The following is an 18,368-nucleotide window of genomic DNA, read 5'->3' as shown; positions in this document are numbered from 1 at the left end:
AACCGTATGGGTTTTTATCATCTCTCTCCAGCATAATATGGTCAAGTTCCAAGACAGCACACAACTTTTATTTAGACAATTAGCTCCAAAAAAAAAGTATACAATTATGTTTTACAGAAATTATCAAAATTTTACACTCAGCTTTCTCCAGGTTTAGTTCACTAGAGCTGTTTCTATGCTCTTCTCAAACTGCAAGGAAATGCAAGCTCTCAGCACTTTCTCTAATAAACCCAGAGTGGTCTTACTTTTAAAAAAAAATTAAAGTTTAGTATGTTTTTGCATCTTGAAGGGACCATGCCAATCCTCATTTATAGTAGTTTTCTTGAAATGGATGAAGAGAAAACATAGGATTAAAATTAGCACTAGCTGCTTTAAAAATGCAAAATAGCTTTATAAAAACCCAAACCTATGGATGATGAAATATATAATAATCTTCTTCAAATCACAACTGAACAGATAGATCTTATTAGTTAACCTATAAAGCTGCAACGTTGTTACTCAGTTATGAGTTGTTGACATTTTTCTAGCTATTTACATCTTTGCTTGGGCTTTGCTACTTCCACCTATTGAAGCCATACTTACGTAATTAGTAACAGGCTGGCATTCATTGGTTTTTGTAGGTCCGAACACTGTCAATGCAACCGAAGCTTCAACATGGAATTCATAATCTTGGACATGTTTTTTCCACATGTTAAGTAATTGACTAAGCATGTCGTTGGCAATAAACATGCGGAAACCCATCAGGTTTAATTTGCAAATAAGCAAATGCAAAGTTTACAGATATACAGTAGTTCCTGATTGGAAGATTAAAAACACTCTCCATTCACTCCAAAAAGGTAGACAGCATTGGGAGAAAGTGAGGAGTGCACATGCTGGAGATCAGAGTTGAGAGTGTGAAGCTGGAAAAGCACAGCAGGTTGGGCAGCAACCGAGAAGCAAGAGAATCGATGTTTCAGGCATAAGTCCTTCATCAGGAATGAGACTGTGGACAGGAGGGAGTTGAGAGATAAATGGGAGAGGGTTGGGGCTGGGGGAAAGGTAACAGAGTGCAATAGGTAAATGAAGGTGAGGGAGAAGGTGATAGGTCAGAGGGGGTTGAGGAAACTGATAAAATCGATGAAATCCATATTAATCTCGTGGGGTTGCAGGGTCCCAAGGCAGAACCCTTTCATGAAGGCACCTCTTGGAAGCAAGTTCAAAGAAAAGTCAGAAGAGATTTTGGTATGAACAGCTGGATGAATAAGTATCGTTTTTCTTCAGTTACACAAGATGGTGAAACTGGTTTTCAGCAAGAATCAGTATCAAGCAACAATGTACATCAACCACACAACGCATGTATACTTGTCAAAAGATACTTCTAAGGACTTGACAATTATTTCTCATCAAGCAGCAAATTTCACAATATACATTTTAAAACTCTAAACAAGATGATTGGGAATTCAATAGCTGCCTCAACAAAAGATGGCATTCCTTGCCTGTGTAAAAATCAGGTGAGCTCGTCATTGCAGTTGCTGAAGTTATTGCTTACGAGCAAAATGAAACAAAGATACTCGTGATTAGGTTGCAGACACACACGCAGTTGCGTCTGAAGCTCTACATCTCCAAATAGTGGAATAACCAGTGCAGATGGTGGCAATGCATTTGCACTTACTATTGTTAATTGAAGAGTGCTGTGATGTCTGTATTGGATGCTTCTCTAAATTAGTCATTCTTCACAAGAATACAGAAAGCAAATTCAGGTGTTGGAAGCATAAACTCCATCTTGAGCACTTTCCAGGATAATACTGCAGTCAAATACAGGATCTCCATTTATCTCCCTAAGTGCATATTCCAACTGAGATCTGCACAAGCTAGAAATTGAACCTGGAATCTGCTCTATATTCAAAATTCTGTGTGATGAAATGTGAGAACTTACCATAGACAAACAAAACACCAAGATCACCATTTTAATTACTGCCTTTATTAAATTTAAAACAAAACATGTAACATTTTCAGAACATAAATGTATTAAACAATGATTACAATTCAACTTCAATAGAAAACAAATTGCAAATTTACTCAAATGACTAGAAATTAGTTATTTACAAAATGGTAACTTTAAAAAATCCTCTGCTGATGTGCTATCCTTTGCCAACACGAAAGTTCAGTTGGCTTCCCATCTGAATAAGAACTGCTCATTAACACTAAGAATTCAGTATTTCTAAGTTAATTAAATATTTAACAGTACAGAGACAACTTGATATAGGAAGCAAAATTACTCCAAGTCAAAGCTTGCACAGGTAGTCTCTAAATGAATTTCCAACTCCCTTTTATCAGCTATTGTCTTAAATTTAAGAGATTCCATTTGGAGAAAATATATTGCTAATGCAAAGGACCAGTGATCCAAGCTCCATTATATAGAAAATGGAATGACACTATTTGACATGCTGCCTCAGAAAACAAGTAGGCACATTTTTATCAATGTGACGTCTATCATACAGCGGATATTGAAAGCTTGGGAGAACAAGATAAAATCAATACTAGCTCTGCTCAGAGCTGTGTTATCTACTCAACATCAATATTTTTTCATGAAATTAGGAAAATTAATAAATGTTTGGATAAACGATAGGAAGGATAAAACCCAGTTGCAGAAAAACTCACTTGGGCTTTGTTTCCGCGTCTGTCACTTGTCGAATATAGATACTGTCTTCAGGGTGCTCAATTTCACCTTTCTCATACATGTATGATGATGCTATAGCAATTGCAGAGCCATCATTGCTGAAAGCAAGCGATGCAATACTGGTTGGGTAGCGGTGGAACTGGCACAATCTTTTCTTGTTGAAGGGGTCCCAGATATTAACAAATCCATCAGAGCCCCCTAAAATGTAAACACCAAAAATAGTTCAGTTCCACTTGTTTAATATAATTAGGACTTGTTGGCTTAGTTTGAACCTTTACCCAAGTAATATGTTAATATACTTATTTTTTAAAAATTAACACATTATCCTGAATTTGAAATCCATTCAATTTTCATTTACAAGCTAATGCTTCAGACAAATAACATTTCAAAATGTTAATAGAGCAACGTACAAGGAAAGGAGGGCTAGATTCACAAATATTTATTATTTCAAATCAATCCTTCAATTCAGCACATTTCAAATGCTCAATATTTTTTGACATTGCTGACAATCTTGTTTCAATTTCTGACCAAGTAATATTGTTATAATGCAAATCTTTTCAAAGATATGAGTGCAACAAGTGTGTGACAATATCACTACTTCAAAACCACACACAAGTCAAACTTCTAAACATATTGCTATTATTTTATCATAATAAGTTACAAGTTTAAGAATTAACAAAAATTTAATCCCATCAGTATCAGAACACCTTTCATCACACCGGCTGCTACAATGCAAGCAACAGCCCAAAGGAAGCTCAGGATGATGATGTTTTCTAATGCCCAATCCAGGAGAATCAAAAAAAAAAGGCAACAAAATTGCATGTTGAGGTAACTTTGATTTGTCATTCACATCTTCCCCTCAATCTCTCTCCAAATCTAAACTACTCTTAAAATGTAAAACAAAGAGTTTTTCTGAAGTCAAGGGTCTTCTGTACACATCTCAGTTGATTAGTTTTCAAGATGAGTGAAATATTTGTCTACATATTCAGACAGGCATGTTTTCAGCTCAAGCAAAGAAACAGAGGCAGTTTCCACTTTGGGGTCAAATCTGCAACGCAGGTGAAAACTGCCCTAGTTTCCAGAAAGTGTTTTTTTATAAAAAAAAGTTTCCACTTAAAACTTTGTGCATTCATGCCAGTATAAAAACGTGCAAAAATAACAGCATTTTTAATCAGACGTTATAGAACTTTTTTCAAACTTTGTTTCAAAAATATTTCTCAATAAATTTAGGAATAGTAAATCAGTACACTTTTAGTAATCCAGCTGAAAATGGACAACATAAAATAACAATTTTGAATCAGAATACCTCAAGTCATTTGCCATAAATCAGATTTTAAGTAATTGCAATTACTTTATCTACACCGAACAATTTCCTTGATGTTTGATCTAGTCATTACCTTAGCAAATTAAAATAAAAATTACTATCAAAATATCCTTAGACCTGTTCTCATGAGTTCAGTCAGAACTGCTAAGTGGATATCCTGCAACAGAAGGCAGTCTTCAGCCAATTCCTAACACAAAGGAAGATGGTCATGGTTTCTTAAGTTCAGTCATCTCAGGAGATTCTCAAGGAAACATCCTTGACCCAATCATCTTTAGCTGCTTCACTGACCTTCCCATCATCATAACTGACAGAAGGGGATATGTTTACTGTGCGACTAGTGCTGACTCCCCAGTCACTAAAGCAGTGTTCAATTGTAGCAAGACCTGGACAATATCCACCTTTGGGCTGACAAGTGGCAAGTTACCTTCATGCTACACAAGGGCTGGGCAATGATCACCTCCACTGAGAGACAATCTTGACATTCTCCTCGACATTCAACAGTATTGCTATCACTGAAACCCATAATAAAATCCTGAGTGACCATTAACCAGAAACTGAACTAACTAGCCTATAAATGCTTTGGCTACGTCACAAGTCTGAGGCCAGGAATCAAATAACTTGCCTGCTGACTCTCCAAAGCCTGCTCATCACCTGCAATGTACAAATCAGGAGTGCAATGGAATACCTGCCTGAAGATGTGCAGCTCCAACACTGGAGAAACTTGACACCATCCAAGACAAATTAGCCTGTCCAATTGGTACTAAAATTTGCCAACATTTACGCTCATCACCACTGACACTCAAGATGTACTGCAGAAATTCACCAAGGATTCTTAAACAGCACCTTCTAACCTTGTCCATCTTAAAGAAAAAGGGGAGCAGAGACAACCACCTGCAGGCTCCCATTCAAGCTACTCAACATCCTAGCTTGGAAACAAATCATTGTCACAAGCTCAATTTTAGAATCTTCTCCAAGGTCTACAAATCAGCACAATTAACAAAAAAACTGTAAAGGTTAGCAATTAATTTAACAGTCACAATCATCAGGACTGTCTTTTCTAGCTAACAAGATTGTGAAAACGAATTTGTATTGGACGTCATCTGGGTTGGATGGATTGCAGATATTGACTTGGTTTACTGCAATCTAGCAGAAACTTCAAAGCTGAACAAATTCTTTAGTAACAAAACAAACATTAAATGTCACAAAATATATTTCATAGAAATCAGATTGCTAACAGAGGCTCTGTTTCTTTATCTCTTCCCAGCTCTTCTTTAACACCAAAAATTTAGGCCAATACACTGGATGACTAAATTAAATAGGATTAGAATATTACTTTCACATGCAGTACCTAGAGATACTGCCAGATTTGCTGAGTTTATATTTTTAACCTCAGACTCTCACCATTAGTCTATCTTCAATTGTTTTCCCACTTCAACTGGTAAGGGAGCAAACTGTTACCCATTTAGATTAATATTCAATCTGACCAAAAAACCTTTGGCCACTTTGATCAACTTCAATAATTGAAAGAAAAAAAAAGTTCATTTAATATTGCTATGTTTTCTCGATTTTTACTCTCAATGAGAATTCTGAAGAGGTTACAATTTCGTATTTCAAAGACTTCTGGGCAATTCTGAAGGAGTGGCAAAGTTGCTCATCAGCCAGCTCAACACCTCCAACCACTCAAAACAAACAAACTCCCACTGTTGCCTACTTTCCAAAATTTAATAACATGCTTTACCCCAGCTTTACTTTCTGAAGTCCCCCAATCTAACTTCTACTGTCAAACAGCATTGGGTAATGTGAAAAATTATACTGTAACTAAGAGGCTCAGTTTCTTCATCTCCTTCAACTTCGCTAAAATTTCACCTCAGCAGTTTATTTTCATAATCCATTCTTCTTTCTATTAGTGGCTTGAACAATGACATAATCGCAACTCCAATAGTTTCGTCTTCATAACCACATACTCACCTGTTACCTACAGCTTCACCTTCAACTTCCTGTTCAAACCTGTGTACATCATACTCAATGATAATTCAGAAGCACATGGTCAACATTCATATGCAAATGATCAAAATACCATGTTCAAAATGTTGGCCATTCATTAAGACACTTTATAAATGAAGATAACTAAGTGAAAGGACACCATCCAAAAGAAGAGCGAGCGTAAAACTGAAAATACCTTCAAAAATGGTTAAGAGCAAACAGGAGGTTCAGAGAATGTGTTTTGAAACAGCAAAGAGCTAAACAACTAACAGTACAGGCAAAAGAAGGGGAAAATATATTCAAAGAGCTCAAAAACAGAAAGAATCTGCAATTGTGGGAGGCAATGTTGACATCGAGAGGGAGGTGTTAAAATGCAGTGAGGGTAAAGGGTCAACATAGGTTTAAGGATAAGCGTATTAGTGATTGTGACTTTGTTTAGATAGGGGATATGGGCTGTTGCAATTTGTTGCCGATATAAACTTTGTACCTGCATCCCCTCCATTGATGTGTGCCAAAAATTTCTTCTAGTTTAATGCTAACTCCCCCCTACTATGTCTGTGTTTGACTTTCCCTCTGCTAGCATTGTACTGAATCTAATTCAGGGTAAAAACAATGACTGCAGATTCTGGATTAGCGGTTCTGGAAGAGCACAGCAGTTCAGGCAGCATCTGAGGAGCAGTAAAATCAATGTTTCGGGCAAAAGCCCTTCATCAGGAATAAAGGCAGAGAGCCTGAAGGGTGGAGAGATAAGCTAGAGGAGGGTGGGGGTGGGGAGAAAGTAGCAAAGAGTACAATAGGTGTGTGGGGGAGGAGATGAAGGTGAAAGGTCAGGGAGGAGGGTGGAGTGGATAGGTGGAAAAGAAGATAGGCAGGTAGGACAAGTCATGGGGACAGTGCTGAGCTGGAAGTTTGGAACTAGGGCGAGGTGGGGGAAGGGGAAATGAGGAAACTGGTGAAGTCCACATTGATGCCCTGGGGTTGAAGTGTTCTGAGGCGGAAGATAGGGCGTTCTTCCTCCAGGTGTCTGGTGGTGAGGGAGGCGGCGGTGAAGGAGGCACAGGACCTCCATATCCTCGGCAGAGTGGGAGGGGGAGTTGAAATGTTGGGCCACAGGGTGGTGTGGTTGATTGGTGCGGGTGTCCTGGAGGTGTTCCCTAAAGCACTCTGCTAGGAGGCGTCCAGTCTCCCCAATGTATAGGAGACCGCATCGGAAGCAACAGATACAATAAGTGATATTGGTGGATGTGCAGGGAAAACTTTGATGAATGTGGAAGGCTCCTTTGGGACCTTGGATGGAGGTGAGGGAGGAGGTGTGGGCGCAGGTTTTGCAATTCCTGCGGTGGCAGGGGATGGTGCCAAGATGGGAGTGTGGGTTATAGGGGGGCCGTGGACCTGACCAGGTAGTCATGGAGGGAACGGCCTTTGCGGAAGGCGGAAAGGGGTGGGGAGGGAAATATATCCCTGGTGGTGGGGTGTTTTTGGAAGTGGTGGAAATGTCGGCGGATGATTTGGTTTATGCAAAGGTTGGTAGGGTGAAAAGTGAGCACCAGGAGTGTTCTGTCCTTGTTACGGTTGGAGCGGTGGGGTCTGAGGGCGGAGGTGCGGGATGTGGACGAGATGCGTTGGAGGGCATCTTTAACCACGTGGGAAGGGAAATTGTGGTCTCTAAAGAAGGAGGCCATCTGGTGTGTTCTGTGGTGGAACTGGTCCTCCTGGGAGCAGATACGGTGGAGGAATTGGGAATATGGGATGGCATTTTTGCCAAGAGATACGGTGGGAAGAGGTGTAATCCAGGTAGCTATGGGAGTCGGTGGGTTTGTAAAAAACGTCAGCGTCAAGTCGGTCATCATTAATGAAGATGGAGGGGTCTAGGAAGGGGGAGGAGGTGTCAGAGATGGTCCAGGTAAATTTAAGGTCAGGGTGGAATGTGTTGGTGAAGTTGATGAATTGTTCCAGGTAAATTTAAGGTCAGGGTACAGTTTTACTAAAATTGAATTTCTTTCGCCACAGCAGTTTGTAAGACCACTTCAGCTTCCAGCAGTCAAAAAAAACCTGCCTTTACATGTGAAGGTTCGTGTATAACAATATTATTAAAGATTCAGCCGTGTTTTAAAATTAACTAAAATAATTAAAAATGCCAGAATATTCTTGAACACAAAGAAAAATTAGGGCTATTTTTGTAAAGCTTTTAAAAGAAAAAGAAACATAACTTGATGAGAAGCATTGATTAATCATAGTCAGGAGATGCATTTTCAACAAAATGTTCCTATTGTTTAAATTTCCAGAGTAAATTTGACTCTAATACCAAGCTGCAGAAATAAGTGCCACTCCAAGGCTCCAATCCATGAACTAAAATCTTTGAATCGGTGTTTATCACAGCCATTTCATTCTCTTGTTCTATCGATTTCAAAATTCACATCAATTTTTAAATGGCTTTGCTTAAATTATCTGCAAATAAATTATTTTATTCTTTCATGGAATGTGGATATTACAGGCAAGGCACCTGTTGTCCATCTCTAACTTGATGTTGCAGATGACTTTGTGCAGGTTCACTGGAAAACAAATTCCAAGGGTGACGGTACAGGAAGTGGAGTAGTTACAAGTCTGGATGTTGTGCGGCTTTGAGCAACATGCAGGTAAGTGTTCTCTGATTTGCTGCATTGGTCTTTCTAGGTTGTAGAAGTCATAGGTTTCGAAGGTGAATTGCTCCAATAGAGGCTTTGAATGTATGCTACTGTCACTATCATGGTGGAATGAGTAAACGTTCGAGCTGGTGGATGGAGTGCTGATCCAGGATGTTGCTGAGCTTCTTTAATTTTGTTCAGGCAAATGGAGAGTGTAATCCAAACCTGACTTGCAGATGAAAGACAGGCTCAGGGAATTAGAATCTATTTTTAAAACCACTATATGGTCAAAGTGATTCCAAAACACAAAATATGAACAAATATTTTCTGAAGATTTATAAATTTCATACTGTCAGGATTTGCATACTTACAACTGCAAAGATTACAAATAATCAGATGGAGATGATTGGCCTGTGCACCAATGTGGGAAATGCACACAGACCTTTTCTGTTTTTAATGCTATTCAATCCACAAAACTAAAACCAAAAGGCTACGGTATACAAAAGCCTCCATATCCTCCAATGGTCCCCTGACTAGTATTTGAAGAAAGCACAGCAGCTGGTATTGGAAAGTAACAACAGCATATACATTAGTTGAGTCAACTGCACTTTAATATCTCCAAAGTTAAAAATGACAGGTGCTGGTGCATGTGGGCAACCAAGTGAAGAATCCAAGGAAAACGTTAACTGTGCCAAGAATAGTTGAAAGGTAGCATCCTAGTACTGAAGTTTTACTTTGATCATACAAATCTAACCAATTCTGATTTAATAAACAAGAAGCAGACAAAAATCTAAAATATCATGAACTGAATTGGGAATCTCAAATTCATATAATAGAGGAGGAATTTCAAATTCAAGAAAAACAAACGAAAAAAGTTTGTTTAAACAATGTTTTGTATAAACAAAACTATATCAGATGAAAATATGTTCAAATTGATCCAGCTTACTTGAATTCATGTTTCTGTACACGTAAACCAGTTAATGATTACAAACATACATTAATTTGAACCTGAAGTAACAGAAAATGTAACTAGATCAAAACATTATTTTTCAGAAAGCTAGTTAATTCATGTTTTGTACTACATCTTACCTGTAGCAAATGTGTTATGAACACTGTGAAAGGAAATTGCATTGACTGGATAAATTTGTTCAAGGTTGTTTTCTTTTAATCGGTGACATTTAAAAGCATATTTTTTCTTCTGCACTTCTGGGTTTGGATCAAGATACTCCACTGCAACACGTCCCTCAATTGAACTCAGAACGTAACCCTAAAAAGCAGAAAAAATTGATCCCATGAAAACTCCAGAAGTTCCAAAACCAGATGAAAAAAAAATCTTTCTGCATAAATCGTCACAATACCCTAATACTTCTTCATTCGATGCAAGACAGGAGAAATCAATACATAATTTAGCTCTCATTTGCCACTGCTCAAAACCTACTGTAAATACACAGTAATATTGAATATAATTGGTACCTAGGAGAAAATGAGGACTGCAGATGCTGGAGACCAGAGTTGAAAAGTGTGGTGCTGGAAAAACACAGCAGTCCAGGCAGCATCCGAGGAGCAGGAGAATCGACGTTTCGGGCATAAGCCCTTCTTCAGGAATGAAGGGCTCATTCCTAAAGAAGGGCATAGGCCCGAAATGTCGATTCTTCTGCTCCTCGGATGCTGCCTGGCCTGCTGTGTTTTTCCAGCACCACACTTTTCAACTATAATCGGTACCTGTAAAGTGAAAGTGGGTAGAGTTGAGATGAAGACACAAAGTATTTAACTAATAGGCCAAAGTAGTATCACCATCTGTGTCTTGCACATCAACAATACCTTCCACATGCATTCTTGCATGAACCCACTGACCTTCATATTCTGTTGTAGCCTGCTTCTCACACGAGATCATATAATATTTTTAAAAGATACAAGTACAATGAATCATTTGGTACGACTTGCTTTTCACTGACAGGAACCCTTACACTGGTGCCAGGTCAAAATCATGATTCAATTTCTAGTAGAAATCAGTGATTTCAGGCATTTAACTGGCATTTAACCATACTACAGTGGGCAACTATAGCTAGTTTGCAGCAATTTGAAACAATTTCACAGCATTGTTAAACTGTTATGTCCATCTTTTATAACATTTCTAATCAAAAACTAACTCAGTTTTTTTCCACTATGAACCCGTGGAAGTAGTTGCAAAGGAAAAGTCAATGTAAAAAATTGTCGTCAGACTGGCTGCCATCTGTGCAACTAAGTCTTCTGCCTCACGTATCCTAACATAGCTTGAGGAAATCTATAGACCTTCACAGCCTATATTATGTATCCAAGGGAAACATTGATCAAATATTTCTTTTAAATACAAGTCAAAACATATTGTATTTTCTATGATGAGTACTTCACGAATACTATAAGCAGGCAACATTGCTTACATTGACCAAAACTTTAATAAGATATTATTGTTTTTTTTTCCCTGTTAGTAAAACAAAATATAATAAGTTGGACAATTGCAGTACCTCACAAGAAGGTGGAAAACTGCATCTTGCAAAGGGGCTTGTTCAAGAAACATGACAACAAGTTAAGAGTTTACAGCTCACAAGATACACAGTGGCCCAGATTTTCTAACAGTAAGAAACTCAGACATAAGGAGCGCATGAATTTCAGCCACTCACCAATAACTTGCACAGTATTTTAACACATGGACTTTTAACTGTCACAGAACTTTCACATGCTGGTGTCTGTCCCTGTCCCTCCCTCCGCTCTCTCTCTCTCCCACAGACACTCTCTCTTTCTCTCTGGCTCAGTATTCTTATGTTTATAAACTTAAAAGTATTAAAGTATTTAAAAGTCAGATTTTTTTAAAATTAAAAAAGTGTCATAACTGGTTTAAAATAAGCTCAACTATCAATGAGCTGAAAATTGGTCTCAAGGGTTTGTCTCCAATTCCCCAGCAACAAGGTTTCATCAGTGTTATATTAACACAAAGTTTGCTCCTCCTGGTGCAATGCCCTGCTGCAGCCAGAGAAGGTGGTTCTAACTGCAGCTAACAAACTAGGTTAAGTTTCTATCTCTCTGTGAAATCAGCAAACATTACTGCTTCTCCACTAGTCACAACATCCAGGACTCTAGGTTGTATTTTTTAGGACTGTTGAATATAAACCAGAGACCACATAGGGTTATTGTGAAAAAAAAACAAAATAATGGAGATTTGGAAAGTTCAGATAAAATTAAATATGTTGGAAATACTCAACAGGTCAGATAACATCTGCAGAGAGAAGGATAAGGATTTTTATATATTTGCAACTGAAATCACTAATCTGTTTTGGCCCTCATATCTTAAGAATAGGGAGGCTGTGGAAAGGTGTAGAAGAACATTTGGATAGACACATGCATAGGAAAGGTTTGGAGGGATATGGGCCAGCAAATTTGCTATAACACGATTGACGAACTGGGGACATTATTTCTATAGCGCGAACTTTTAAAGTATATATTGGTTATAACGCAATTCCGACCCCATTAGTTTAAATGGTATTGCTACTACACAAGTTTCCTATGACACAGCATGGCATGAGAACAAAACTACCAAATTATAGCATAACCAACTATGGCTGCTAAGAAACATTTACATTTTTATTTTTATTTTAGAATCAGCCATCTACAACAACTTCCATATTTTGTGATAACTGAGCTTCTCACAATCATATGAATTTGAAAGTTTCAGACAGAAGAGAACATTGCCAGTTAGAAGATGAGGAATTAGTTAATTCACATTGCAACATACGACGGAAAAGTCTCTTGGAGCTTGCATGATTTCCTTCAGCCTAGTTTTTGCACTTCCCAAGATACTTCAAGATATTAGGGAAGTTAGAATGGCATGCTGCTATACAATTTATCAGGTGTAATAATTCTAAATGCATCAAATTATCTTTTTTAACCCATCTCCAAGATGATGGGAGCTCCTACATTCTATACATTGACATACAGTGCAAAGAAAATTAGCTCACTTAACTCGACAACTGGTTTGTGCTGCAGAGTGATGCCAACAGCACGGGTTCAATTCCTGAGCTGATGAACACTATCCTGAAAGTCTTCTCAACCTCTCCCTGGCCTGAGGTGTGACGACCCTCAGGTTAAATCACCACCAGTTGTTTCTCTTTGATCTGAGAGCAGCCGTACGACGACTTTAACTTCGCATAGTGTACGAATCAACTAAAACATGTTTGAGCCAATTATAATATTGGTTTAAGATGAATAATACATTAACTACCTGTTTATTTGGAAATGCTCTGATGCAGCGTGTCTGATACTTCAGACTGGACTCTCTCCTTTGCTGTACATATCCCATGTTCCTCAGGTCCCATACCAGCACACGGCGGCTAGCAGTACCCACAATTAGGCGATCTCCTGAAACTGAAAGCGTGTACACCTAAGGAGAAAAAGAGAGTAATACTTTATATTATAACTGCGCACATTAAAGAAAATACTAAATCCTAATCTATCAAAAGGAAATAACAATTAAGTGGACTGCCCACTTTTCAACTAACGATGGCAAACATCTTAAGGCAATTTGCATTTAGGACACCATACTTCATTAAAATCAGAAGTGACTGTACTGACTCTTTACAGTCAGTGCATTATCCAACAGATTCTTCGAATAGTTTTGAAAATTATATAGTGACAAATACATGTGCATTCCGATCATTATGATCTCAGCCGATGGCAAGACGACTAGCTAGATTGGAAACCAGCTTGATCAATCAAACATTTATTTTCTGTAGTTAGTCATAGAGTATGTTCACATGGAGCTGCTTAAGGTTTTTAATATAAAGAACAGAAGTTTACTGCACAAAAGAAAACAAAAACGACAGTGTTGAAAGATTTTAAACAAACAGCAAATAAAGTTTCAACCGCTTTCCCATCGACATCCCTATAGATATTTAATCCAACAGAAATACCACTCAGCTGTCGAATCATCTTCCCCCTCCAGCCTTATTCTTCTTATATTGCAGTTTACAACAGCCTTCCCGTTCTGCTTGCCTTCAGTTCCACCAAGTTGAAACTTTCTACACTAATATAGCTTGGACTTCACAAACTAAAAGGCTCTTCTGAACCAAAATCTGAATTCTTTTGCTCAGCGGAAACTGTGCTCCAGAACTAAGTTCTAATTCTCCAAACTGAAGTCAAATTAAACTAGTGTGGCTGCAGTCTGTACTCTCCACCTGTCCTAAACTCAGCTGTATAAAGATTTCATCAATAACGCACAAGTATCCTATTAGGCACTTAACTGAAGCATGCTTACTTGCAAATGGATGGATTTAGGTTACCATTCCAAACAACTTTCTCTCAGATAATTTACATTCAAGAACTAAAACCAAAATATGTCACCATTTTAAAACTCCAAATTCCCAAATGATAACCATCTTTTTATTTGTTAAAGGGAACTTGGACATCAGTGACTACATCAGCATTTATTGCCCATCCATAATTATCCTGGACAAAGTGGTGAGCTACCAAATCAAACTACTGCAATTCTTGGGGTGGAGGTACTATTCAGAACTGTGTGCCAAGATTGTGACCCAGTGACAGGGCTCCAAGTCAGGATGATGTATGACTTTGTGGAGATCTTGCAGGTGATGGTGGTCCCATGCATCTGCTATCCTCATCTTTCTAGATGGTCGAGGGCATGGATGTGTAAAGTAACAAAGGATCCTGCAGTCCATCAGTAGTAGGATGAGCAAATGTTATAGGGGCTAGATGAAGTGCTAACCAAGTGAACTGCTTTATCCTCAATGGTATCAAACTTAAGTGTATTGCAGCTGCACCTATCTGGGCAACTGAAGAACACTCCATCACACGTCAGATACGTAACTTGTGGACAAGGGACTGGCACTGCGAAGACAGGATGAGAAATACTGAATTCAGAGCCTCTAATCTGTCAGTCATAAAACTTTACATCATGGAAACAGACCATTCGGTGCACCTCATCCATGCCAACCGATATCCTAAATGGATCTAGCCCCATTTGTCAGGATTTTGCCTATATCCCTCTAATAAACCCTTCCTATTCATGTACCCATCCAGACACCTTTTAAGTATTGTAAGTGTACATACTTCCACCACCTCTTCTAAGCAGCTTGTTCCATACATGCACCACTCATTCCCCTGTCTCCTTCCCCCCATTGGTCCCTTTGTCTGCAACACTCCCCACAGCCCTTGCCTGCCCTGATTTGCCTTACCAAAATGCAACACCTCATATTTCAATTAAACTTCATCTACTACTTCTTGGCTCATTGGTCCATCCGATTGAGGTCCCGTTACACTGTGACGAAACCTCCTTCACTGTCCACTACACCATCAACTTTGGGGTAATCTTCAAACTTACTACCATACCTCCCATATTCACATACAAATCATTTTCTAAATTAATGAAAAGCAGTGGACCTAGCACCAATTCTTGCTGCACACCTTTAGTAAATTCTTGTAGCTACACATACATATGTCTCACCCAGTTCAGCTTCCAATCAATAGCAAACCCCAGAATTTGACATAGGTATTCAACAACATTAAAGTCATTGAGGATCAAGAGGCAATATTGGGCTCCCTATTAAGCATTGCCTAGCTTTTGTATGGTATGAATGCTACTTGCCACCTACAGGGCCAAGCCTGGTTGTTGTTCTGGTCATGCTGCAATTGAACAGACTGATTCAATATCTGAGGAGTAACAAATGGTACTCAACGGTGTTTGCAAATGATGGCACACTCTTGGTGACCTTCTGTCCTCCTTACGGTTAACACTAACTTCATGCAGAGCCAGTGAATAAGAATAGAATATCCTTGATAGAATAGAACATATTTTATTGTTAGCAAGTTTTTTGAGAAGATTTGCAGCTCAGGTTGAGGTTCTGGATGTTGGTTTGCTTGCTGAGCTGGGAGGTTCATTTTCAGACATTTCGTCACCATACTAGGTAACATCCTCAGTGAGCCTCCGGACAAAGCACTGATGTTTCCTGCTTTCTATTTATATGTTTGGGTTGGTGCTGTCATTTCCTGTGGCGATGTCATTTCCTGTTCTTTGTCTCAGGGGGTGGTAAATGGGGTCCAAGTCAATGTTTTTGTTGATAGAGTTCTGGTTGGAACATCACACTTCTAGGAATTCTCGTGCCTGTCTCTGTTTGGCTTGTCCTAGGATAGATGTGTTGTCCCAGTCGAAGTGGAGTCCTTCCTTATCTGTATGTAAGGATACCAGTGAGAGAGGGTCATGTTGTTTTGTGGCTAGTTGACATTCATGTATCCTGGTGGCTAGTTTTCTGCCTAAATAAAGTGTTTCGCCATCTGGAACACCAACTTACAAATTGGCCAAGGAGCTACATCAAAGACTAAACCCTTAGTAGAAGACTCACGCCATTCTAACCACTCCACCCAAGAATTCCCGAAGACCAAAGACACTAAGATAGAGAGGATGAAATAATGGTCTCCTTTGATGTAACAGCCCTATTCACATTCAATCAACCTGGCCAAGGAAACACTAACTATACTATTAGAAGACCCAAAGACACATACACCAAATACCATCAACTTCATCAGCAATGACAGTATCGTCAAGCTAGTGGACCTGTGCCTTACTACCCACTTCACCTTCAACAACAAGACCTACCAACGGAATGCCCATGGGATCTCCAATATCAGGGTTCTTATAGACAGAAATGCAGAGACACGAACAAACAGTTTGAACAAAAGCAAACTTTGGGTCCGCTAAGTGGATGACACTTTTGTCATCACTAAACGAAACAAATTAGAGGAAACCTTCAAGACCATCAATAATACCTTTACTGGCATAAAATTCACTAAAGAGGAGGAAAACAACAACAAACTGCCTTTCATAGATGTCACACTAGAGTGAACAGCCAACGGGGAACTTCAAACCGGCGTCTACAGGAAAACACCACATATGGAACAAATGTTGAACTACAGAAGCAATCATGCCAACATCCAAAAACTAAGATAGATCAGGACATTATTTCAATGAGCCACCACACACTGTAGCACAGAGGAACTATGCAGAGCAGAGGAAAATCACCTACACAGTGCATTCAAAAAGAATGGGTACACAATGAACACAGTCTGCCGATTTCTCAGCAATAAACCCAAACAAGCAGACAAAACACATCCAGAAACCAGAGCCACTCTCCCCTACATCAATGACATCTCCGAAATGACCGCCAGATTACTCAGACCGTTTGGCATCATAGTAGCCCACAAACCCACCAACATACTTGAACAGCAGCTAATGAACTTGAAAGACCCTATACAGACAACAAGCAAAACTAATCTCATTTACAAAATACCATGCAAGAACTGGGACTTCCTTGTGTCACGCTGTATTATTCTAGGCACAAGGATTTCACACCCTCCATGGCAGATGGTTAAGTTTGAATTCAATAAAGTCTAGGACTAAAAACTTGCTTAATGGCAACTGTCATTCATTAATGTAATTTTAGGGAAGGAAATCTATCATCCTTGTGTGGTCTGGTCTACATGTGATTCCAGCCATACACCAACATGGTTGATTCAAATAATTCTATGACCCAATTGCCTCAAAATGGCCTAGCGAGTCCTCAGTTCAACTAGGGATGGGCAACAAACAGAATTGTAGAGATGCACAGCACAGAAACAGACCCTTCGATCCAATGTCATTCAAATATCCAAAATTAATCTAGTCCCAATTGCCAGCACTTGGCCCATATTCCTCTAAACCCTTCCTATTCATACACCTGCTCCTGGCATGCTATTCTACACCTGTTAAATCAGGTCTCCTAACCTAATAATAGAGGCAAAATGGAAGATATGCCAGGTTACAAATGGTGTTGCTGATGGCCCACAGCACTTGATGAATGGTCCAATCTTGCGTTGCAAGAATCCATTCGAAATCTATTCCAGTCAACACAGTGGTAGCGTGGTAGTCACTACTTCCGATGTATCTGCTGCAGGTGATGGCATGGTCAAATGGACTTTCCTCTTGTTGGTTCCCTCTCTATTTCCACAGACCTAGTTTGACAAATCAGTAGATGGCACAGAAGGCTTAGTGAGTTTGCACTTTCATGTACTCATCAGTAAGGATATGAATATTGACAGAGATACTATATAGGGAGGAGGCAACAGAAGTTAACTCACATTGAAGATGATATGGGATGTAGCTCAGCTGGTGTTACACTTCACTGAGGTAGTGCACATTAAAATTAGGGACTTCTATTCTCAGAGTCATCACAAAAGTCAAGGTTGTTAAAAGGTACACAAAATTCCCCAATTTGTCTTTTCAGACCCAGGTTGACAAAGCTCAACCTTGTATCATTACTTCAGAGTTACAATTTATTAAAAATAGATTTTAAGTAACTATGAAGTGTTAACATATAACTTCACATATAACATATAAAGATTCTAACCGCCTATAAACACATGCAGACACAGAAACAAAATATATTGGGCTTACTGGTGGGAGGGAAAAACTGGAAGGCAGTTCAAATGGTCCTTCTCTACAGGGTTCACTAAGATGATCCTTTTAGAACATAGAAAAATACAGCACAGAACAGGCCCTTCAGCCCACGATGTTGTGCCGAACACTTGTCCTAGCTCAAGCACCTATCCATGTGCCTATCCAATTGCCACTTAAAGGTCACCAATGATTCTGACTCTACCACTCCCACAGGCAGCGCATTCCATGCCCCCACTACTCTCTTGGGTAAAGAACCTACCCCTGACATCCCCCCTATACCTTCCACCCTTCACCTTAAAT

The 18,368-nt window shown here is 39.1% G+C and overlaps 1 protein-coding gene across 2 annotated transcripts in view; it reads right to left on the bottom strand.

The window, feature by feature from the left end:
• Positions 1-1,940: 1,940 nt before the first annotated feature.
• bub3 (BUB3 mitotic checkpoint protein) overlaps positions 1,941-18,368 on the bottom strand; it is a 37,366-nt gene continuing 20,938 nt past the window's right edge. For both annotated transcript variants that reach the window (XM_043712665.2, XM_087998926.1), the window contains exons 5-7: positions 12,846-13,004; positions 9,680-9,857; positions 1,941-2,857 (exon numbers count right to left, since the gene is read on the bottom strand). In XM_043712665.2, the coding sequence (XP_043568600.1) occupies positions 2,637-2,857; positions 9,680-9,857; positions 12,846-13,004 (558 nt within the window). In that variant the 3' untranslated portion in view covers positions 1,941-2,636. The remainder of the gene's footprint in view (positions 2,858-9,679; positions 9,858-12,845; positions 13,005-18,368) is intronic.

The sequence above is a fragment of the Chiloscyllium plagiosum genome, unplaced genomic scaffold (genome assembly GCF_037043375.1).
Source record: "Chiloscyllium plagiosum isolate Xiang-an unplaced genomic scaffold, Cpla_swu_hap1 HiC_scaffold_22, whole genome shotgun sequence".
Classification (NCBI taxonomy): Eukaryota; Metazoa; Chordata; class Chondrichthyes; order Orectolobiformes; family Hemiscylliidae; genus Chiloscyllium; species Chiloscyllium plagiosum.
The sequence above is the reverse complement of the archived record's forward strand: the minus strand, read 5'-3'. Positions and strand labels throughout refer to the sequence as shown.